General features: G+C 35.5%; 1 protein-coding gene across 4 annotated transcripts in view; it reads left to right on the forward strand.

Annotated features, from left to right (window-relative positions):
- The window catches only part of ZFPM2 (zinc finger protein, FOG family member 2), a 446,527-nt gene that overhangs the window by 81,769 nt on the left and 339,954 nt on the right, over positions 1 to 24,804 (forward strand). For 2 of the 4 annotated variants that reach the window (XM_027624276.2, XM_027624296.2), the window contains exon 2: positions 12,812 to 12,970. The exons of the other annotated variants lie outside the window; for them this stretch is intronic. In XM_027624276.2, coding sequence (XP_027480077.2) covers positions 12,812 to 12,970 — 159 coding nt within the window. The remainder of the gene's footprint in view (positions 1 to 12,811; positions 12,971 to 24,804) is intronic. 4 annotated transcript variants of the gene reach the window in all.

Below are 24,804 nucleotides of genomic sequence, written 5' to 3' on the forward strand. Positions count from 1 at the left end.
CCTGCATACATTGTAAGAATGTCATAACTCAGATCTGCTTCACTTTCCTATTTCCACTGGTTTGGAACATATCAGTTGTGTCCCAACATGTGGCCCCTATTAGAATAGCTTAGGGAGCAGGATTAACGTGTTGATTCCTGGGTCCTGTCCTCAAGCTGGTAAATTTTAGGGAGTGAGGCTTAAAAGTCTGTATTTTAATCAGAACTTTAGAGTGAATCTAATTCACACTAATGTTTGTGTCCATTACAATAGAGTCTAGAGGATGAGACTGGCAACATAGAGGAGGATGGTAGAACCAATAATAGGTACCAGGATTTTCCTCCAGGAATGCAGAGGGAATCAGAGTTTGTTTTCACCCACCTTTTCCATACTCCTTTGGTACTTGAGCCAAATGTTAGCCTGACTCGAAGGTAGAATACTGGAATGGGGAAGATGGCATGGTGTGGGGTGGTGCTGGGTGACAGGTACTTTCTTTCTTTGGCTGTCAAAAAGCATAGGGAAATAACAGCTCGAGGGGGAATCAGACTGAGTGTTATAGTTAATAGTCAATGGTAATGCCATCCATTCATTTAATTTCTTGCATTTGCTGGTAGGATTTACTTGTTTATATTTTTCCAAGCCAAGATTAAAATATTTTAGGGATATAAAAACATGGGGTAGGGGGCCAATAGAATTATTTTTCTAAACAATGATAGAAAGTAATATCTGCACTGGGTGAAGATTATTAACTATATAAAAAATCATCCAAATATTTTGCTTCATGCCATTTACACTATACTGGTTCTAAGTAGTAATGGCCCAATAGAAAAACAAAATAACAACCAAGAACAACAACAAAAAGAAACCAAAAGCAAATTAAATAAAAAAACAACACATCCATGTTTAAGGCAAACCTTTATTTGAAAACGGGAAAACATTTATTTCTAGATGATGCAAGTTAGATGTATTTGTGTGGTTATGAGAGTTAGACACCATGGGTTTCAGAGTGCAAATTCCCCTGTACTTGCTGCCAATGCAGTGAATATTAGGTAAGTCCTGATGAGTCTGCTATCATAAAATTTTCTATTTGGAGGGAAGGGATGTGCATTTCTTTGGTTGAAGTGAGAGGGTGTTCATGGTTGGGGACCTTTCTAGGTCTTCATTAAATATAGCTATGTAATCAATACTGAAACAAAAACTTTATAACTTACCAGCTTCAAAAGTTAGGAAATGCATTTTTACTCTTGCAATGTAAAGGAAGACATGAAATTCCATTTAGCTAGAAAAGAAGCCGCCGTGCCTGGTCTTCTTCCCACATATGATGCCATCCAGATGCTTTGGCTGGAAGCGCACGGGAATGTGTCTCCCGGAGGCTGGTGCAGGGTTTACGACGCAGGTACCAGCGTGCTGTGAGCCACCAGAGGAGAGTTCATTTATGTGTGCTCTCTACCTTTTGGCTTACCCTATAACTTCTGCCTGTAAAGGTGCTTGCTTTTATTCTATTGTAGGCTTTGTTGCCAAAGGCAGAGGAATATTTTCTTTTTAAGAGAGCCCTTAGATGCTTCCTCCAGGTTGTGACGCTGGAGCAGTGTGGATAGGTTGGCGTTGTTATCACCTGCACCCTACCTGCTCTCCTAATTCTCCAGAGAGTAAGTGTTCTTCCTAAAAATATGGCTGTATCGAGTGCCTCTGTGTTTTTTGACACTCTTTTAATGTGCTAGTATAAAGTAAAAGTCTTTTTGAAGATATATTTTATGGGGAAGTGCTTTCTGGGGCCTCTTGAGATGTTCACAAGTACCAAATCAAGGTACCTTTATGGTGGTTTAATGACAACATAGAACACTTGTTATAAAGGGCCCTTTTGATATGTATCCCAGGGCATGTCACAATTAGAGTGAAGTGAACTTGTTGATTTTGTTTGTACCTCTGCTCACAAAGCCCCCCTTCGTCAGGCTAGGCTTTGGCAACTACAGATGTGTTTTTCTTTGTCCCCCAAAGATGAAAGAGATCTGCCAGAATGGAAATTTGGAAAATTACATATCCACCTGCGAAATTAGGCAAATTCTTATAAAGTTGGTATTCCAGCAGATACATAGGAGCCACAACAATGCTTTGTTTTGTGTGAGGAATTTTTTTTCTGGCTGTGCAAATAACCCGTGTGCAGGACTGTACAGGCTTAGAGAGAATATTCATCATTATTTACTGTGTCAAACCCAAATGGAGGGCCAAATTGGCAGCATTCCAGGAGCAGGAGGCCACACCTATTTGTGAAAAATGGAACAGATTTCTGGAGCTGCCCTCACCTTGACTCTTTGGTTCAAGGTGGTGGTGCTAGGACATGCAGTATTGGGAGCCGTGTATGTAGGTTAGCCGCAAGGGTTGGCCGCGATGTTGCTCCATGAAATCCCACAGATCACGTTTGGGTAATGTACCGTCCGGATTATAATAAGTAGTTGGAGCAAGGGATGATGAGCAGGGGAATGTGTGTGACCCGGCTGGAACCGCTCGCTTCACACTGATTGCCACTGATTGATTGGCCAGTTCTGTCTGGGCAGAATGCCCTTCCTCTTATCTCTTGAAATGCTACGTCTTCAAAAGAGGAGATTGAGGAGACCACTGTGCTATTTGAGGCTCTTGGTCTTGAAGACACTCAAACAGCCAGACCTTAATTTTTAAAAAAATTGAGATGCTGTCCCATTTACATAAAGACTTTCTATCAGTACCATAGCCAGACACATAGGAAGGGCTCATTAGTAAAACCACTCCCTGGTCAGTCGTTTGCATTATGCAGGACTCCTGGAAGGGGTACAGAGAGGCAACAGTTGGGATCAGCCCGAAGTGGTTGCACTATTGCATGCCAGCCCAGAGTCTCTGAAGCGAGGTGATTTGAGCATTTTCTGGAATCTCTAGCATTATTTTGGAGAACGATTAACCAGAACTAAATAAGTAAACCTAACCTGCCACTTATCAGGGGTGACTATACGGAGTTACCCAGGTGAGAAGTAGTTCAATTACAGACCACCAGCTGCAGTATACAAGGTGTCTATCCACATTTGAGGCAGGAAACCTATATTAAATGAAAGATGTCATACTGTTTCTATTAAATGACAATAATAAATATAATTGCCACTGTTGCAAAGTAACTTCTGTGTAGTGTTTCTCTTCCTTCATAGTTGATCTCAACGTGGACATGCATCAGAATCACCTGCAGACTTTGTTAGCGCCCCCCCCAAAGTTTCTGAAATCAGATCTGAGGTTGAGTCTGATAATTTTGAATTTTTAACAAATTCTCAGATGCTGCTAATGCTGCTGGTCTAGGAATGACACTTGGAGAACCACTGTTTGCTGACAGACTAATTGTAATCAGCCAGTGAAGTCAGGCATCATTTCAAGAGCATTTATTTTGTAATTTTTTTCCAGAAGGTTGAATCAACAATTAATTGTACAAATAATCATTTTAATAAAGCAGGGTAAGAATGGTGTTATTACAATGAAGGATTAACAAAAGGGAAATTGATCTATTTGATGAGATGGAAGTTAGATTCAAACTTTATTAGTTAAGGAGAAAAAAAAAGTTTATATATACAATGACCCAAATGACCCAAACATGATGCAAATATTTTTGTGGATTTTTCTCTTCTAATTAAATTTTTCCTGCAAATCTTTGCAGTGAATTGATATTTTTCCTTCATTTCCTGCATGTAGCTATACCTACTGGTTGTTTTCATATGAGACAAGTGTGTTGCATATGAGACAAAGAAATGCATACTGAAGTTTTTAAGGACCATGCTTGCTTCATCTTTGCCTTATGAAATTGTGTAAGAAAGTTAGTTATCAGAGTGCTTTGTTTAGCATCCACCGGCTACTGTTTGTTACTGTCTTTCTGAAGTTCAACATACACATTATCTTTGATCCACTTTAGGAAGAGAGATATATACCCATTCTAGAGTCGAGAGACTACAAGTACTTTTTCCCTGTTCTTTTATATCTCTACTTAAATAAGACGATTTTTAAAAAATCACATCTTTTTTGCTTGTACTAATTTAACTTTGTTATGTTAACTATGTAGGATATTTTCAACTAGTTTTGTAGAATTTACTTTGTTAGATAAGACTACTGACTATAGTTTGATGGTGCTTTGACATTTCCAAAGAAAGTGTATGATGATGTAGTCCCAATAGTTTATTTTTGCTTTTGTTTCCCTTGCCTCAGCAGGCATATCTAGGAAAATGTTACTGTGGCCAATGTCAGAGAAATTACTGCCTGTGTTCTCGTCTAGGATTTTTATGGTTTCAGGTCTGATATTTAGGCCTTTAATCCATCTTGAGCTTATGTTTGTGTATGGTGTGAGAAAGTGGTCCAGTTTCATTCTTCTGCATGTAGCTGTCCAGTTCTCCCAGCACTATTAATTAAAGAGACTCTCTTTTCCTCACTGGATCTTCTTGCCTTCTTTGTCAGAGATTAATTAACCATATAAGCATGGGTTTATTTTGGGGCTATCTATTTTGTTCCATTGATCTATGTGTCTGTTTTTTTGTACCAGTACCGCACTGTTTTGGTTACTACAGCTCTGTAGTTAGTATATCATGAAATCTGAAATTGGGATATAGGCTTACAGTTGTGGAATGGATAAGCCACAAGAATAAAAGGTATAGAATAGGGAACATAGTCAGTGGTATTGTTGTGTGGTGACAGATGTAGGTGCACTTGTGGGGACTATAGTATAACATATAGAGAAGTTGAATCACTATGTTGCACACCTGAAACTAGTGTAACATTGTGTGTCAAATAAAAAAATTAAAGAAATAAAGAAAATGTATATTTTTTCTTGTATAAGTCCATAAAGTTATAAATTTTGATTAATTTACTTAATAAATACTTATCAGCCACATATCACATATAAGAGTTTCTGTGGATAGGTTCAGATCCTTTTCTTTCTTACTCCTAGTGCTTTTAAAAATCCAATGTACTATATACATATTCTGGGTAACATGTGATGTTTCTGTTGGGACAGCAGTATTCCCTTGGGGGAAAAATTCCCACTTGCCTGATCCCACATCCCCAGATCAGCTCTCAGGATGAAGGTGATTGGCGCCGACTTTGACTAACCAGGAAGGAACCGTGGATTTCACACTGTCAAGTGGAATAAACTTCCTCCAACAATGTAATTAGTAATAATTTAAAGCTGTGTGCCTAGACATTTTTTAAAAATGGCTCAGTATTCTCTCTCCTTGATTTGGTCTTCAATTTTATTACAAAAGGAATTATAACTTAACAGAGGAAATAAGAAAAATGTACTAATAACTAAAATTCAGAATATCCAAGAAGCCTTTCCTGCCCTCCCCATGTGCTTCGAATGGAGCTTCTTTTTTAAAAATAAATTTCAGCCCTTGTGTGCATAAAGTTTGTCTCCTTAGCTAGATGATCCAGCCCCTTCTGCTGGGGCCATTCCTCTTGTACTCTGCTGTTATCCCAGTACCTAACACAGTGCCTGCCATGTTCTTCACCCTCAATAGATACTGGTTAAATGAATAAAGAAAGAATGAATAAATGAATACATGAAAGTCTCATAAAGAGAACAAAATAACATATAAGCCTTTCATCTTTTGTGCTTATTACCAATTAGGGGATTTTTATTATTGAAATACATCACAAACATATAAAAATATATTGTGTTAGTAATGAATATACTCTCATATTTCTTTATGATAGACTTACCATCTTCAATAAACTGAAAATAGCTTTATGGGGCTCTGGAGGGAGACCTGATTACAAAATATTTGAATTTCAATGCCATCTCTGTCACTAACTTCCTGGGTCAATGCACAAGGCATTTACTAATGAACTGAATTTTTTCAATGCCTGAGTTACTTCCCGAGAGTAGTCATTAGAGACTCTAGTTCAAATTTGTCATATTTCCTCATCTGACTTTATTTTTCCTGTGATATCAGTCGTTAGGCTATTGTGTAAGATTAGTTTGCTGCTTGCTAGGTTTGTATATGTTCTAAGCAAAATTGCTCTTTTCTTGTTAACTTTATATTCAGTTGATGTGAAGGTTCCCAAAGCAAAGCATTTCAGGGCAGGGGGAATTAAAGAATTTAAATTGTTTTAAGATTTATACATAAGAAGTATTAATACTGCCATCTATAAAAATGGCCAAAGATCTTGCAGCACAGACTATTACTCTATTTTTATAAAATCAAAGAGTTCGGTTTTTTCCCCCTAAAGAAACAATTTGAATAAAACTTGACCCCCTTCCCTTCTTTTTACAATGGAATATGGTCAGATTGAACCCTCCATTAAAAATTCTCTAATATCTTTTTTTGCATTAACATTTCAAAACTCAATTTAAATATTCACAGATCTCATTTTTAATAAACTTAACAAAATTCAGGTAATTTCCTTCAACTTTTTAGATTGAAGGACAGCAGTTGGTGTAGATATAAAAAAGATGTACAGCTATGAGCAAAGCCCAAAATCAATTATATATAAGAAATAACATAACACATGGAAAGAAATTAATCAAAAAGAAGAATTTCTACTATATGATTCTCTGGTCTGCTACCTGCAGGCAACAAACGCAAATGAAAAAAATCAACATTCTTCTGGCAGATAAGAGAAAAATTAATAAAAATGTTTCCTTCCTTCTAGATCCCCTGATGCAACTATTGTTAAAAGTGAGTGCAGGAAGAACTTCCTTGTTTAAATACTATTTATTTTTAGACTACAGAAATAAGGCTTTATTCTTGCTGTTAAGCTCAATTACATGAGTTAGTATGGATTTGCACTGTCCAAAGAGATCCCTCTTCCCTGCCCCTTCTCATTAAATGGCACTGTGGGATATGCATGAGACAAATGTAATAGGAACCGAGGGAGAAGCATTTTGAGGTGTGCCTACAGGGTAATGATGATTCATAAGGAAGTCTGAGTGTAGCAGCTGAAAACTCTAAGAGAGGAAATACTGAGAGCCACAAAATCTGCCCCAGATCAAATCAGTAAAAAGATGTTAGTACTCTGAAGATAGAAATGTTCCTACTCCCTAACAAGATGGGAAGGGGCACACTTTTGTGGATTTCTGCTTTTTGATTTAGAGTTGAGTTGTTATTTCCCATTTCTGATTGCACAGGCGGGCCATATATATACAGAATGTATGAAACCTAAAATCTTTCTTAAAATCCTCTTATTTAGGTATAAAATCTTTCTTACATTTTGTATTTTATGAAAATCATTCCGAATTTAACAAAGAACTATGAGGCTAGAATACAAGAGCATTAGGCAATAAGACTTCCAATTTAAACATTAGTCCACCACCTCATTTCCATCACATATAGAAAATGTAACGTGATTTTAGAATGGAAATTCTATTTTAGCTCCTTTTACCTATCAATTAAAATACAGCATGCCTGTATAGAATTTTGACACATTTGTATATTGCATATTAAGTGTGAGCCAGGATTTGTCTGTCCCTGGTTTATATTTTCATATTTACCTTTTGAAAGGGAGCATCACATGATAAATGTGGCTCAATTATTATGTAACAATTAAAGCATGGTATATAGTATTGCTCAAATTGTCCAATTTGGAGATCCCTATGTTTTATATATATTAGAAGGTTTTGCATACCTTCTTCCTTGTCTGAGTAGATCTTTTGCAAAGGACTTTAAAGGAGCATGAAACAGGAGTTGGCAACTTGGGGACAAAATCATTTTCATTTTCATTAATTTATTAAGATTTTGAGAAATTTATTCCATTATTCCATTGGTATGCATTCTTTGTTCTGTGCACAAATAAAATGATATAAAGTTTGTGATGGAAGTTTTAATATTAATAACACTATCAGATATAAAAATGATCTGAAATGTCATACATTAAGAAACACCGAAATAAAAAGGTTTGGAAATATTTGTATGTTTTCGGAAGAAACTCACCTAGTAGGATTTCTGAGCACGCTATGATGGATTATTGTAATTATTGGGAATGATAATATTTTAATGTGACTTTCTTCCCACCTGTCAGTAGCAATCAAGGCTGCCCAGTATTCTGAAACAGTCTCATTTTGCTAGGTGGCTAGTCTTGTGCAGCCTCTAGAATGCTTAGAATATTAATGCATAGAGAGGAGATTGAATGTTTTCTATAGTTCCATTATGACAATGTGTTTTTCTTGTTTTAATCAGAAGGCATGCAAAACCAAACTGAAATGATTTCTAATAAATTAATGCCAGTGAGTGCTTAAGAGAAAGGACCTCTTTTGCGGGATAGCGCATCAAAACCATAGAATTTGGCATTTCTTTCTCCTCTTCATACTTGGCAATGTATTTTAATTTTTGCTTAATTTAATTTCTTTCTTGGGTGCTTTATTCTGAAGTGCTTTGAATTTATATGAACGAAGACAATCTGACATTAAGGTGAGGGTTGGTCTAATTTATAGTAGGCTGCCATGGTAGGAAGTTATTGATTGAGACAACATATGTTGGAAGACACATATATTTGACTTAATATTTGGTCCTTACCATTTCTTGCATGCTGTCATAGTATTGCTTATTTTGATCTTCTTTCCTCTGAATTCATACATATGTGTATATATATATATATATATATTTTTCCCCCCCCTTCAAGTGTTCTTTGTTCACTTCTAGCTCTTATTCCAGTGGCTATGGATAGGTTTCAGGGATTTCTTTAACCACCTGAAATTGTAGCAATATTTTTCTCATAAATTCATTTATCTGGGGAGTAAGTACTTCTCAAACTGCTTCCTAACCATCCAGTCTTTATTGTCATTTTATTCAGTAATTATGCCACCAGTATATAAGGTGGGACTACTTAATTTTGAACATCTCATTTGCCTTTACCAAGTGCATATCATAGAAACAACCACCAAGTGAAAGATTCTCCCACAGTTAGGTGCAGCTTTTGTAATACAGCTCTTGGGACTGGCTAAATGAAAGGCTGTACCATGCACTGGATGGCCATCTGTCTTGTCAGGTGTTGTGAATCTTTTTAGCTTTAGCTTTAGCTTGAGAGGGCAAAGGTAGCTGTGGTCCATTCAAATGGTTCCCAAGTACCCAGATATCTCCTCTTCTGAAAATGGAAGTATTACTTTGTGCCCACCAGAATCTCCCAGTAATCTCTATTCTTCGAGTATAAAATGTAGAAGGATGCCTACTCATTCTGAGAGACGATTAACAGCCTTATGGGCCTGACATATAGCACCATTGTATTCATAGCTTTAGGATGTACAGCTAATTATTAGCATTTTAAAATGAGATAAATGTTTATATTTATACACATTAAGACTATTAATTCTGGCACTGTGTTTAAATATCTATAAATCAGAGGCAGTTGAAGAGCTGAAATTTAGATTTCCTTACACTTGCCTGCCAAGTGGCCTCAATCAGAAGTAATTTTCTCCATGAGGGCACATGGAGCTCAGTCGTGAGCCTTTTCTGAGTAGATATTATTATTTGTGTCAAATTATGTGTGGTGATTTTTCTGAAGTGGACTTCTGTGCCCACTAATCCATACACACGAGGTTCCCTCATTCCCTCCTTCATTGGTGCTATTAATTGTACTTGTGCTTCAAGGGTCTCTTACCCTTTTAAAATGTTAGTTTATGGCCACCGATTATCTGTAAGGTTTTCCTGTTAAAGAAACATGCAATATAGAGAGTAGAGTGAGATCTGATCTTAAACTGTAAATACCACTATGCATTTTAAGAGGAACCTTTTTTTTTGCCAGAGCCTGATTTGATAGGGTAGTGAAAGGAATGGGTAGTAATTTCACCTTTTAAAGTATAGCAAATTATATAAATCTGACACTTGCTTTGGGAGAAATACAGGTTGGTCATTCAATCACCTGTGGCCTGTTCTAAATATTGGCAATGAGATTGCGTGTATTTTGAACAGTGAGCTCAAGAAGTTTTCACCTTTCATTTGGGTTTTGTAGTTTGGCTTTGAAAATAATTGCTTCTCAATTATATGCTTGAAATTGCAAATTGATAGCCAGCATATAAAATAAAAGAGCCCCTGGAATATAGAATATTATATTATCAATTAAGATCTTATCATAATCTTTGAGAAATAAAATATAAATATAAATATATAACTATAACATGGATGGCTTGGTTAGAGGTTTATTAAGCACAGTTAGTGGTTTTGTTTCCTTTCAAATTTTCACATGAGCTTTTCCATTTAATTTTTATTAAAACTATTAAGTCTGAATTTGATATACCATAAGAGCCAATTTGTTGTCATTGAATATTTTAAATAATTGTTCAGTTACATACTATCTTGAATAAAAATCCTAAGAATGTTAGCATATATGCTCCAAATTTAATTTTTTTAAAAAAGAAAGCATTTTTATTACTATTGATTTTATTCTTACAATGTGCATGAATTATCTTTATAATATATAGGCTTTTATGATTGAAGAGCATCCAGAGATTAAAAAAAAAGGAAATTCACTAAAATATATGTAAATTATTTAAAATACTGGAGAGTTATTTTTTGTTAGCAAAACTCAGAGTATATATTCCAGAAAAAGTATATATTGTCATTTCTGTTATAACTTATATTAAGGCAGTTTTTTTTTCGCAGACTGATTTAGTATGGATATAAATTATGTAAATAATTAAATATTAGTAACCAACTATTTTAGTTTTGGTAAAAACTGCAAGAAGATCTTCCTGATTTTTCTGGGCAGGGGATCTAATATTTTGTAACATATATTCTCAGTAATCCTAGAAGAGCAACAAGAGGTTTCTCAATTTTTAAAGACATAAACTTTAAGCATCTATACATAAATAGGTTAATATGAATTAAGCATTTCAGAAGATATTTGTGTTTTATAGATTTATTTATGAACAAATGTGTCTGTAACTACCAAAGAATATTTTGCATAGTAGTATGGTATATTAAATAAAAGATACTTAAAAATCTTGGGTTTTTGCGTCAATTTTTTTCCATTATTAGAGTGTAACCTTATTCTGCTTAACTAACTTCCTGAGCTTTACTTTCCACATCTACAAAATAAAAATAGTATTAATTCTCATACCTACTTTGTTGGGTTATTTTAAAGGTAACATAAGAAAGAAAGTGCTTTGAAACCTTACTTGAAACACAAATCAGACAGCTTCACATGTCTTATTTTGACCAGAATTCTTATTACAATTAAGTTGTTTGAAAAAAATACAGAAAATATTCTATTATATTCTTCATTAGACTCGGAATTAATAATTAGAATTATCAGATAAGTGTTCTAATGATTATATTATTTTACATTATTATATTTATGTATTCCTTGCATACTTGCTACTTGACATAATTGTTTTAAGAGTTAAAAAATTATACTTTTAAACTAAGATAAAAACCAATGAGATCTGTGACTTTTCAATGTAAAAATCATCATTTTTGTGCAAAATCCATGTTGGTTTTTTTTTTCCTCTCCGCCTTGAGTATATAAAAGCACATTACCAGAGTGTTTGGAATTAAGGCATTCTTTTTTCCTTAACATTTGTTATTTTCAGGAAAAAGAGAAATAACAAATTGTAAAAAGGACAAGGAAACTCTGTAAGAAGTTTTTTTGCTTGGATGTCCCTTAATTTAAATCCATGCAATTAATTTTGTCCATGAAAATGTGTTATATGAATTCTGCCCTTTTGGAAACTTGCTTTTGGGAAGACACCAGATACACTACTGTGCTGTATGTACCTATTCCTGTTTGCTCCTACATATATAAAAATTGTAACATGTGCACTATTTTAAATTATTTATAAGATTTCTTCTTTGGCCCTGAAAATTTCCTGGCACATTTCTAAGAAGGAAGAGGGAGACTGCCAAAGCCTTTTAAGTAGTTAACCTGTGTGATGAGTCTGTGGATGTGAGTGACAATTAGTACAAATTACCATAATTGTGGTCTTTGGATAAAATGCCACATTGCTTCTTTTAGGAACAAATGCAGGCTTCTACTTAGTAAAATGAGTCGGATACTTTGCTTCTCTGGGGCGGTCAGAGATTCGCAACCAGCCATGTGGTATCCGCACGTAGTCCACTTTAGACCCATCTGAACAACTCCAGCCCTCCCTTTCCTTTCAATAAAATAGGTCCATTAATGTAGTGCACTTCACTCTCATTCACTCTAAGGGAGTTGTATTTTTATTACTGAAAAAGTATCACATAAATACAAATTACATTTTTTCATTAGAAAACTACTTTTCATTTCAGAAAAAATTCAATTAATTATGAATAGGGTTATGCTTTCATCAGGGAGAGAAATGTGTAATTTTTCTTCAAGCCTCAAACACATATAATGAAATCTTTTCTTGGAATCCACTCTTAAGATGGATTTTTAAAAGTATAGACTTTATTAAAATCTCAGTTCAATTAAAATGCATTCAATTACTTTAAATCTTTATTAAAATCTCAGGTAAAATTGTACAACGATGTAAAAGAGACTTGTACTCTTTACCAGGTAGTTAATTCTAACAAATGAACATAAAGTGCACAGTTTTGCTCTTTGGGAGAGAATTTAAAAAAGTGAAGAAGAAGCAGAAGCAGCTTTGGGTTTGGAATTGGGGGTGGGGAAGGGTTGAAGATGGAGGTTGCTTTCTGTGTAGTAACTTCAGGCACTGGTTTCCTTCCACTTCTCATTATAGGTCATTGTTTCTTGTGACTATGAAGGTGGCATTATCTTGTATGAGTCCCCTTGCTGATACTGCTTGGCCTATTTATAGAATACATTTTTTCTCACCACTTTAATCAAAAGACCCTATTAAAGGATTTTATTTCACTATCTTCTTTGAATGTTTTTGGTACAGTGTCCCTGATTCTTTTTCAAGGGCCTCTAGAAGATGCCATTGAAGAGGAAGAGGAAGAGTGTCCATCAGAGGAAACAGACATCGTCTCAAAAGGGGACTTTCCATTGGAGGAAAGCTTTTCTACAGAATTTGGGCCTGAAAATCTGAGCTGTGAAGAAGTGGAATACTTTTGTAACAAAGGTAATCATTAATGGCTGGACGCTATCTGTGAGTCCGTTTACTCAGATGATTTTGTAAAGTTTAAAAAAATGCACTGATAGAGTGCAATGAAAATGCACAAAGTGCTGATAACATAATTCAAGAGTCTGAAAATACCTGCAGAATTTTTTAAACACAAGATGCTACTTTGAGGGTTAAAAGAAGTAATTCCATTTTAATAAGTCATTTTGAAAATTAAAAAAAAATTTCATGTTGATTGGCCAATTCTAATATATTTTATGTTTATCCTGTATTCATTTATTCTTTTGCAAGTATTTATTGAATGTCAGTTGTTTGCAAGGCACTGAGTATAAGCACTGAATAGGGCAGATAGTCCCAGCCCCAAAGTTCTGGCTCACTCCTTTTAAAAACTAAATGTTTAAGGGGGACCTGCCTGGCTTAGTCAGTAGAACACGTGACTCTTGATCTTGGGTTTGTGAGTTTGAGCCCCATGGTGGGCTTAGAGTTTACTTAATAAAAAACAAATAAAAAAAAAACTCCAAAAAACTAAATGCTTTGGGTGTTTGACATTGACTTTCAAAACTGAAGATGGTACTTTTTAAGATATTGTCAAATAAGAAAATACACATTATTTTCCCATCCTAGATACTCTTTTAACACATTAACATTATTCTGGAAGAAATACCTGAGACAATGTATCTCAGTTTATTTCTACCCTTGACTTGGAGACAGGTGGCCTTGCCAGTAACTGTGTCTTCAGTGGGCATGTGTACTCATTTGCTTGCTTTTTTCAAAAGTGTTTTTAAGGTTTCTCATGATTAAAAAAATTTTTTTTTCTCACTTAATTTCCGGGCTTTGCAAATGAGATGGATCTTCTGTTGCCTCCTGCACCAACATAAGTTGGTTTTATAAGTGTTTGGGTCACTTCGTTGGTTCAGAACAGCTGCTTTTGCTGAGTTTACCATGACTGTGTCATAGAGGGCATGACTGTATGCCTATCTGTATATGTGTGTGTTTGTGTTATGTACCATTTTTATTTGGACATCTGTATTTCTTAGGCAGAGAAATTTATGTGAAACCAAGTTTTTTAATGTGTGTAAGTTTGTTGATCAGACTTGACAGTGTGAAATTAAAAATGATGATATAGGTTCCCCCAAAACCACCAATACGCTTATCTCAGGGGCCACATATACATTTGATGTATGTTGGTAAAATTCCAGTATGACTTTCTCCTGTTGCTAGTGTGTTAGACACAAAAGAGGTCAGCCACTTCTCATCCCTGTGATCAGTAGAATCCAAAAAACTGTGGAAATGGAATGGCGGCACTAGCCCCTGGCTGCCCTGAAGTTGAGAAAACCTCCTTGACCATTAACTCTTGAAGACCTCAAGATGACTTTGTAATTTGGCCCTTGTCTCCCACGTTGAGGCTTTCGGTTGAAAATGAGAATGGTATGGACTGAGTAGTCTTTCTTTGGTAGTGTTGACTTAGACTTCAGGCCAAATTAATGTTTTCTGTAGTTGTTCTGGGTGCTAGAACCATTTCTCGATTATAACTGCCACAGCAATACATGGAAAGCTGGCTGGAAATGAGGAGTGTTTAAATCTATATTTGAACAGATTTCGTGGTCCCTCTTTGTCAGGAAATATATTTTTAAATGCATTGTAGAGAACCTGCCTTATGTTACAGGATTACAATAAATAGAAGAACCAAGAGTTAGCATGTACCACATATTCTTCTTGTTCTTGTAAAAAGAGTTAGTATGTGGACTCAGACATTTTTGTCAATTTAATTAATCCAGAGAAGCAGTAGTGATAGGTATTACTAGATTACATTCTGGGATGATCATTGATTAAGGGCTATCCTTAACAAAAGAGTATAGAACTATAAGTTTTAAGCCAGTAGTATCTTAGAAAATATATATAATCAAATATATCATTAAAATACAAATTAATGTAAAATTATAAATAAATACTCAATGTATTACATGTTATAAAAATAACTTTCTAATGTTTAGTTTGAAATTAGAGAGTAATGATAGGTGGAAATAAGAATTTTCATTTTCACATAATATTTTGCAGGATAAATATGACTGGAACTATTGCAAACTGCTGTTGTCTTATTTAATAGGAAAAGAATTTCATTATTTTATTCTCATAAAATGTGAGACCAGGAGATTTTCACTGAAGTCAGTAGGAATGCGGAAAAGAGAGCCATCTCTTTGACAGATATCGCATCCCCTTGAGGTCATAGTAGAGATTCCATCCATTTTTTCACTTAAGTTGATTAGCAGCAATCGGAAGAGAACATTTTCTCTCTGGAAAATTAGAAACTAATCTTTCTGTAGAAATTCACATATTGGTCTCAGTGACACACAATTATGTTTTCTTCACAGTTGCAGGGAAGAAGATAGGTTTAGAATTAAAAGAGTATAAGTATTTAAATGGTTAATGATGCCACCATCATGATGAAGGAGCATATAAGAACTGTTCTGAAGAAAAATATTTTCAGCTTGGGCTCACTGATGAAGCATATTTTTTGCACATATTTTAATGTCATTTACAACAACATAAAAAGTTGTGTGTGTGTGTGTGTGTGTGTGTGTGTGTGTGTGTGTGTGTGTGTGTGAAAATGAATTGGATTCTTTGGAAAATTTCTTCAGCTAAAGATCTAGCCATGATTAAGATCTAGCAAGGACATGGTTTCTTTAATGAGTTTCAGGGATAACACTTTTGAACATCAAATGCTTTCTTTTGTATTAAAAAAAGGATAGTAGTTTAAAAACTCAGATCACAAAAATATGGTTAAAATACTTAAGTGTTCCAAACAAGGTATTTGGACAGTCGGTGCAGGATACTGAGGATACACATATAGTTACAGTCTATCTTCATTTGTATCTTAGCAACTGTGTTGTGTATAAAAGCAATCACATACCATTGTGACTTTCCTTTTTATTTAAAAAAAGTAAGGAAAAATGCTCTGCTTTTTGTACATCTATGAAGACATAGCTTTTCATAAGTAAAAGTTCCTACTTCCTTTTGAAATTGAGCTGCATTATACAGGATATTTTCAATATTTAAAATGATTCTGCTCTTATTGTTGTGGTGTTTTCCTCAGTTCCATGTGGATATTGTCTATTTCCTTGTTGTCAAAGGGCAGGCCTTTTTACAAGTCTTGAAGCATTTATTAATATTATTGCTAGTCATTATAAGACATGTGATTAAATATGACCCAAATCACTCTCATAATGTAATATTCCACAGAAATGTCAAAATGTTGGTCAGAATTTTATGTCAACATTAAATGTGTAAAATTCTTAATCATATGAATCTAAGTCATAAATATTCATAATTAAAAGTAGAAAGATCACCTTTAATAAACCCTTGTTAGAGTTGCACGCCTAAAATTGGAGACTGACAATTCTGTTGAAGTTTCTTTTGTCGCTTTTTACTTTGTGTTAGTTGCGTATTTCATGTCTCTATTTTTCATTTTTCAAATGAATGAAATGAACTCTGCTTATTAAAAGATGCTCTTCTCCAAGTTACTTGCTATCCTTAGATTTTAGGAATTTCAGCAAAATATAAAGCAATCCTTACAATTGGCATCATCCTCTTTTGTGCAATGAGTTTAGATCATTTGGCATCTTGGCTTAACAGTATCTCTGAGAGGAAGGAAACAAGCAAGAATTATTTCCTTGAATTTACAGATGACGAAGACATCAAGGCTGGGTCCGTAAGTGCTACACATTTCCTGTGGCACTGGGTTATATGCTTCAGTGATTTGTTTTCTGCCTTTCTTCTGGTTTATATAGTAAACATGGAAGTACATCAATGCATGTTTAGAACTAAGCAAACTAATATAAATTGAAACATAGGTGGTCTGGAGAGCAACTGGAGGAGTTTTTAGTATGTTACTGTTGTCAGGTGGGAGCTCTTCTAGATTAGCGATTCTTGGATAAAAACTCAGAGACAGTAAGTTTCATGGTGGGGTTGACATGGAGCGGTTCTAAAACTGGTCTACTGTTACTAATTATTAGCAGGAAGAGTTCACTCATTGAAATACCCAAGTTTGTTAATGACTGAAATTAAATAAATAGGTCTTGGGATACATTCCAAGAGAATGTCACAGGATATGTAACAGGAAGAGAAGTGTCAGGTCACTATCACTGTAGGCTAGGAGAATGTACTGTCATTAACAAAAGAAGACGCCAGAGAAACTATGTCAGTGAGCTTTGAATTATTAATGACTATCTAGAGAAGGTAGTGAGGGTCCCTACAAAGTGTTTCCTGGTGACATCATCTCTAAACAAAGGCTGAAAGGGAAAAGGATGCCATCAAAGTTGATTTTGGAAGAGAAAAAAATCTTACTTAGAATCATAGGATCTATGTATGGAGAATGGTCAGAGAAATCACTGGGTGAAGTGCTTAGCCTAGACAGATGAATTAAATATTAGACGTTTCAATCTGGAAAGATTAAGGTTGAAAAAGGGGCATAATGGAAATCTATAAAATAGGGTCACTGATATAGTGTAACAATGGACATTCTTAACACATTCAAAAATATTTGACATAGTTTGCAGAAATTAAAGGTTATAAAATAGAAAAATGCATAGCATATTAAAGAAAATAGAACAAAACCTGAGTTACTCAGACTTGGTTTAACTCTAGCCCAGAAGTAATTAATACCAAACCAAAGGCAAACATAAGCAGATATTTAATTAGGTTGGCAGAAGCTTCCAATTCTGTTCAATAAATAAATTCAATTCAACTCAACCCATATATCAAGCATCTGGTATGTGCCAGACCCTCTTCTCGGTGTTGTGGATACAGCAGTAGACAAAAGTCAATCTCATTCTCAGGGAGAGAGACAGACAGTACATAAGAAACTCATATTGTACAATATGATGGGTGATTTTGAGCACTATGAAGAAAAGCAAAACAGGTAAGGGTAATTGATTGTGTGTGTGTGTGTTTGTGTGTGTGTGAGAGAAGGAGATCGAGAGAGAGAAGAGAAGAGAGAAAGAGAGAGGGGGAGGGAGTGGGGAGAGAGAGAGATTTTATAAGAGTGATGGAGAAGGTGAACTTTGAGCAGAGACTGGAGGGAAGGGAGTGAGCTCCCAGTACTCAGGGTGGGATGTGCTCTACCTATGAGGGTAGTGTTGCGGGAAGCCAGAAGAGGACAGCAGAGAGCTGGGGAGTAGGAGAGGTGTAGCCATACCTGTGCAACTTGCTCTAGGAATCTGTTGGATTCCCACGCCCTATGGAAGGCTTGAGTGAGCCACAGAGGGGAGCCGAGGTGCAACTGGGAGAAGAGGCATGGTCATGACATGTTTGTTTATACCTAGAAAAGAAAGGCCTGCAGAAAGTGAAGGTTCAAGTAGGAAATGGAAACAAGCAATTTGGGGAAGCTGTCAGGAGATACAGATAACCCCAATCAGAATCCTCCCTTTAGCCAGGGGCTTGATGAGACTCCATCTGTAGCTCATTAATGTAGTTTCCGGAAGAGCAGTTTGGGGTGTTTGAGGATGATATGAGTCACTTTGCTCCCTTCCACAATACCACATCCTTGTATCAGAAAGATAAAGCATAGAAGATGTGAATATCAGTGTTGGTTTTATCATTGTGCTTAACTATTTCTGCCAGTGGTTTGCCAGACTCATTGAAATGTCCCTCCCCCACATTCCATTTCTTTCTCTCAGTTTATGTAGTTTTGTAGTTGCGTTTAAAACTTAAGAAATCACTAAGGAAAAGCCACATTTCTCTTTGGTAACAAACCCAAGCCAAGATTTTTCGCATTTATCCCCCTTTTCCACATTAAGGTAAAGCAACAAAAATGTTATCTACATCCTTTATACTGAAAAGAAGAAGAAAAAAAAGAACACACTTCATGCAGACTTGGTTGTGGCATTAGAAATTGTTTGTTTTTCATTTGATCCAGTGTCAAACATATGCACTGTTTCGTTTCCTATTTTCTTTTTATTTTACTATTATTATTTTTAGTTCGGAAAGTCTGTTTACTTGTATTTCATAAACCTTCTCAATCATGATGCTTTCTTTCCTCTCGCTTTTGCCTCTAATGACATGTGTCGCCTCCCCTGATACTTGGGCAACTAGAATCAGAATCTGCAAAAGGCAGCTCTCCCATAATCACTTTGAGCTCAATAAAGAAGGCGATCTTTACAGGCAACTTCGTTCCTTTTTTCTTAACGGGATTAAGAAGCTGAGCTTTTAAAATTCTTGCATATAACATTGACATTTCCAGGGTATGTTTGGACCAGGGAATTCAAAGAGAAGGCATAAAAGAGAAAAGCCAATATGACTTTGTTTTTTACCTTGCTGGAGGAACTGTTTGTGCAAATCGCCTATAAGCTTATTGACCTGAATCTTGACTCCTTGTTTTCTCTGGATTTGGCTGGAGTGGAGACACTGATGGAGCCCTGATAGAGCTGATTGAACAGCCCCCAGCTTTGCTTGGCACAGACCTCCCTTCCCTTCTGCGCCACCTCCCCCTCCTTCCACATGACATTATTGTTCCTTGGCAGACTCTGTTTTCCTGGACCCAGTACTTCTTCTTCTTCTTCTTCTTTTTTTTTTTACATTTACTTTAAAATCCTTAAAGTTTTTAATTTAAATTAAAATTTTCTTACGTAAGTCATATAACAATGCACAATGGAAAGGAATTCCTTTTAGAATATAGAAATAGAGGCTATATTTATGTTGGGCTTGTACAAATTTTATCTCATGAGATTAGAAGAAAAAATAATACCTATGACATTGTAGTATTAGCCTTTTATGGCCCTCTTAAGATCCCCCAAACATAGTTTTTGTTTGGAATCAGATTTTGTTCTTAAACCACAATTACTGGAATAAATAAGAGAACATTTGAAGGCAATTTGTTCTTACAGGGACTCAGCGTTTTCTTGGTTTTGATGGAACCAGAGGGTGTACAAATTTTGTCCATGACTTACTTGTGTTTTATATATGAGGGTCAGGTCAAGCTTTGTCTGTCTACCTCATCTCTGATCCCAGATATATCATCATAATAAATTGAACAAAATTAAAATGATTGATTTTATGCAGTGTTGAAATGACTCATGATGATATCATTCATATGAATCATGTATGATAATAATAGACTACTTTTTTGCATATTATAAACTCAAGTTATTGTTTTGTCTGTAAGCTGACCACCAACAGATCTTCAGTGTGCAGTCTAAAAATAAGGATATTTTTGAAATGTTAAGACTTGATAAAATATTTAATTACCTAATTCTCTCATTATTTATGAAATAATTTCATATTAGTGTACTTCATCCTGCTTCTACCTGACTACATAAGATGTCAAGAGATACTTGCTTAAGTTGTAGTTATATTATTATTTTACATCAGCATTGTTGATAATAAAAATTGAAAATTAATATAAAATCATGTTTTACCATTTAGAGGAATTGCCTTTTTGGTTTCATGTTTAAATTTTTGTAAGAGAAAGAACATTTTTTGACCTGCAAAATTTACTATAGTTTGTTGTTTTTCCCTACAATGTTGAAAGTCAGAAGAAGAGTAAGAATTTATTTAATTTCCTGGTACTATATATATATATGATATATAATATAATAGTATAAATGATAATACATATATGCATCTGGATATTAAAAGACATCTACATTGTTCATTGTTGTTTTTTTTTAACTCTTAATGTAGATGCTGAATTAATCATTAATTTTAGCTGAGTACTATAAGGGAGAACTAGTTATTTATAAGTCCTTTTATTGTTACATTTTCTCAGTGATATTTTGGGTAGAATGAAGAGCCCATGTTTTGTGGAGAAAATAGTTTTGATCAAGTTGTAATTGTATAAATAGCCATTTTTAATTAAAAATGTTTTTTTCTGTTTTATTTTGTTTAAAAAATATATATATATATAACAATTCATACAGGTCTACATTAATATTCGCCAGTCATTTACATCTACTAACTCTTAATTTATTTTTCTATTTAAGGAAAATTTAAATTATGAACATAGCATTAGCATTAGAGAACCCTGGGAAGCTAATTTATTTTAATTATATGGAATTAACATAGTTGACAACCTTGAATCTGATTGTTGGTCACATTATGATTTTAGATAAAATGTTATCATTTTAGAGAAACTGATCTCTTAGAAGGAGCCATGGCCCCTCTACTTTTTATCCTTAAATTTCGTAAGTGATTTGAGAAGATTTTCTTTGTTCTACGCTAGCATATTTGAGGTTTAAATCAAATAAGATTTCCGAAGTTCCCAATCTCCTAATATAAAATTCACATTTTCCTGTGAGTATATAAAACTTCTCACAATGTTTTGATTATCATTTGAGAAGCAACAGGAAGCATGAAAGAATTTGCCCATCCACTACCTGGTGGGATAATCTTTATCTCTGGTGGGCCTAAATGTAGAGTGTATAAAAGGAGGTGAAAGCTGTGGTACGATGAATTTAATTATAGTCATAAAGTCAGTCACTTTTTTGTTGTTCTTAAAAGGTCAAGTAAAAATAACTGAATGTGTTATACCAAGGGAGTAAATACTGATAAGGAATGCAGATCGCTCTTTCAGCTCCTTTTTTGTAGTTCAGTGAGATTCCAGAGATTGGCATTGAGACTACGTACCAATTATAATAATTATAATAATGGTAATAACAACTTTCATTTGCTGACTTCTCCTGAAAATCAGACATCTTGCTGCACGTGTATCATCTCTAATCAACTGACTGTCCTGCAGGGTAGATGCTGTTTTCACCTGTGACTTTCAGAGGGTCAGTAACTTGGCCGAAGTCACAGAACTACTAAAGGTTAATACCGAATTTAAACTCAGGTGGTTATACTTATGATTATAATTATAATGATTATTATACTGATTTGGTGGCATGAGATAAGCCGCAGTCTCTCACTGCCTGTTTCTTGCGAGGTTGTTTTCAGGTAATCCAAATGAGTGGGGACAACCCAAAATGGGTGTACTTGGGCTGAGTCCCTGTAAGAACAAATTGCCTTCAAATGACTGATTTAGCCAGTAATAAATGGCAAAAAAAAAAAAAAAAGTGTTTACAAATCCATCCAAACTATGTGAATGGGAATTTCAGCCCTGCAGAAATGTTTGCAGAGTGAACTCTTGAAAACAGCTTGACCTTAACACAAAATGAGACCCAATAAAAAGTGGAGAAAGGAAGGAAGGAAGAGGGGAAGAGGGCATTGTTTGCAGGGAAAGCTTGGGGCACTGTGGAAACTTTTCGCTTTTCTGAAGGAAATGCAGTGCAGCAGATGGGAAGAGTGGACGTGAGATAAACATAGGAACTGGAAAAGTAAGCAATACATTCTAACAGGTTCTGTATCAGAGATCTGGAGAAGCAGAAAGATTAGACAAGGGACTGTTCTGAAACTTGACAGTGGCTGTATCTCAGCACGTCTTACGTATATACCGGAGATGGAAAGTGGAATTGCTCAGACAGAAGGCTGTGATTATATTTTTCTGACAGTGAGAAGGGAAGGTCTCTTTAAGGATTATTTTTCAAGATAGAGATTTATCAAGGTGGAAATCTACAGATATATAAAACACGTTGCCCCCCTACCTGTTTAACCATTAATGGGATGTGATGTCATTTCTCTTGTTGCACAGAATTAGCGCAGGGCAGTCTATTTTTGATTTAGATGAGCTTTTTTTAAATGCAAATTGTGGTCCAGTCTAGTTAACCAACACTGAGAACCTCTATGACTTGTTTTTGGCCGCAGAAGCATTGACATGTGTGAGTGTTTATACATGACCACACATGTACAGAGGCAAAAAGGAGAATATATAAAGAATGTTCTCATTTCTTAAAGATACAGTCATCTAGGAAGGAAAGGAAAACAGGTATAGGTGAGAAAGGGAATAAATATAAGAGGTGGAGAAAACATTATGTTTGGGCTAGTAAAGGAAGGAATATGTTCTTTCTCAAGCTTCCTTGTTGTATTGTGCATCTTTCTAGTTAGGAAGCTATTCACCAACACGCACCTGCCTCATCCAATCCTTGAGCCTTGGGCTCCTATATCCTGTTCTGGTGGCTGAATACCAAAGGGAATACTCATATAGAGAAACTCATAACAAGAAACAATTCTACAAAGATATAGAGTGATACTAAAAAAAAAATGGACAAGGAAAATAGCCTATATTCTAAGAAAAACCCAGTTTAGAAAAGAGTGATGTTTTCTCTGTAATGCGTGTTGGAGAACTTCTAAGGTAGCCCTAAAAATCAGTTCACTAAGAAAAGGAATGAACTTCAAAAATCTACATAAAATGTGTATCTTATTTTTACACTTAAATTAGATATATTCTAATATATATATTTGAATATATATAATATCTAAATATTAGATATATTCATTTACCTTTTTAGTTTATTTAGCAATTGTTTAGCTATTTTGATATCGAATGGGATATGAACCTAGGATAGTTCGATGCAGTGTAGTGTAGCTTCAGAACTCCTCACTTGCGTAGACTCCTTCCATGACCCTGACCTAATTTTGTAAAACTATTGCTTTGTATTCTTCTTCTAAAGAAGGCCTCCTAAATTATATAAGCTTTAGACTCCAAAAAGCCTGAATCAACCCCCGTCAGTACCTTTAGTCAACATGAGTGAGCTCTAGGAGATAGCAACGAATGTTAAGTTTGGTTTCAAATTCCTATTTTTTGGAAAACCTTGAATAAGATTCCTAAAATGTTTTGGCATTTAGATATCCGAATTCCAAATCTATTATTGTTATAGGGTAAGTTAGCCTGTGCCTATAGAGACGACAGATGCTGGTGAAAGTACTGGGTTAAAAATTAAGGCAGAGGGGCACCTGGGTGGCTCAGTCGTTAAGCGTCTGCCTTCGGCTCAGGTCATGATCCCAGGGTCCTGGGATCGAGGCCCGCATTGGGCTCCCTGCTCAACGGGAAGCCTGCTTCTCCCTCTCCCACTCCCCCTGCTTGTGTTCCCTCTCTCGCTGTCTCTCTCTGTCAAATAAATAAATAAAATCTTTAAAAAAAATTAAAGCAGAGAGGGGAAAAATTCTCCCACGTTTCTAAAACTCCGGACGATGCTGTGGATACTATCTCTGTTTTCCCTGCGTTATCACCAGCAGCCAAGGACCTCTTGCTGGCCCTGAGGGAGGAGGTGGTGTGGGAAGACCTTGTGGTAGCAAGAGTCTAAATGGGTCTTCTGATAACATACTTGGGACTCTGACTCGTGCTAGAAGCTAGATACGGATCTGGGTTGGGACGAGGCTAATGTGACCTAGACTAGTTTTTTATGCAAACTGCATCAGGATTAGATTCAGCTGTAAGAATAGGTTCCTGGAAGCCGCCACAAAACTCTCCTGCTTATATCCCATTGTCCAGAATTTACTCCTAGGAGTGGTCCACCTCACTAAAATGGAGGCTGGCAAATGCGGTCTTTATGATCAGGTGGCCACATGCCCAACTCTTCATTCTGTTGCTATGAAGAGTTTTCAGCTTATGCAAAGGGCATAGATTTTATTTGTCTTTACTTCCTGACTCAAAGCATTATGCCATCAGTCCTTTCAAAATGCATGCTTTATCCAGTTTGATAAATATTTATTGAACATGTACGATATCAGACATTGTGGGGCATGCTGTGGTTAGCATGTAAGTAAACAGGGAAGCCCCTGGCTATTCTGGAGTTTACATGATCATGGGGAGGCAGACTTTAATAAAATAATCGCGCAAGTGGCACAGGGTGGTTTGACATAGTGAGGAAGGTGAGAGTAAGTGTCCTTAAGAATGCAATACTACTTGAGCTGGCATCTAATGCTGACTAGACATTAAGTAGGTGAAAAGAAGTAATAATGTT

Source organism: Zalophus californianus, chromosome 4, assembly GCF_009762305.2.
Source record: "Zalophus californianus isolate mZalCal1 chromosome 4, mZalCal1.pri.v2, whole genome shotgun sequence".
NCBI lineage: Eukaryota > Metazoa > Chordata > Mammalia > Carnivora > Otariidae > Zalophus > Zalophus californianus.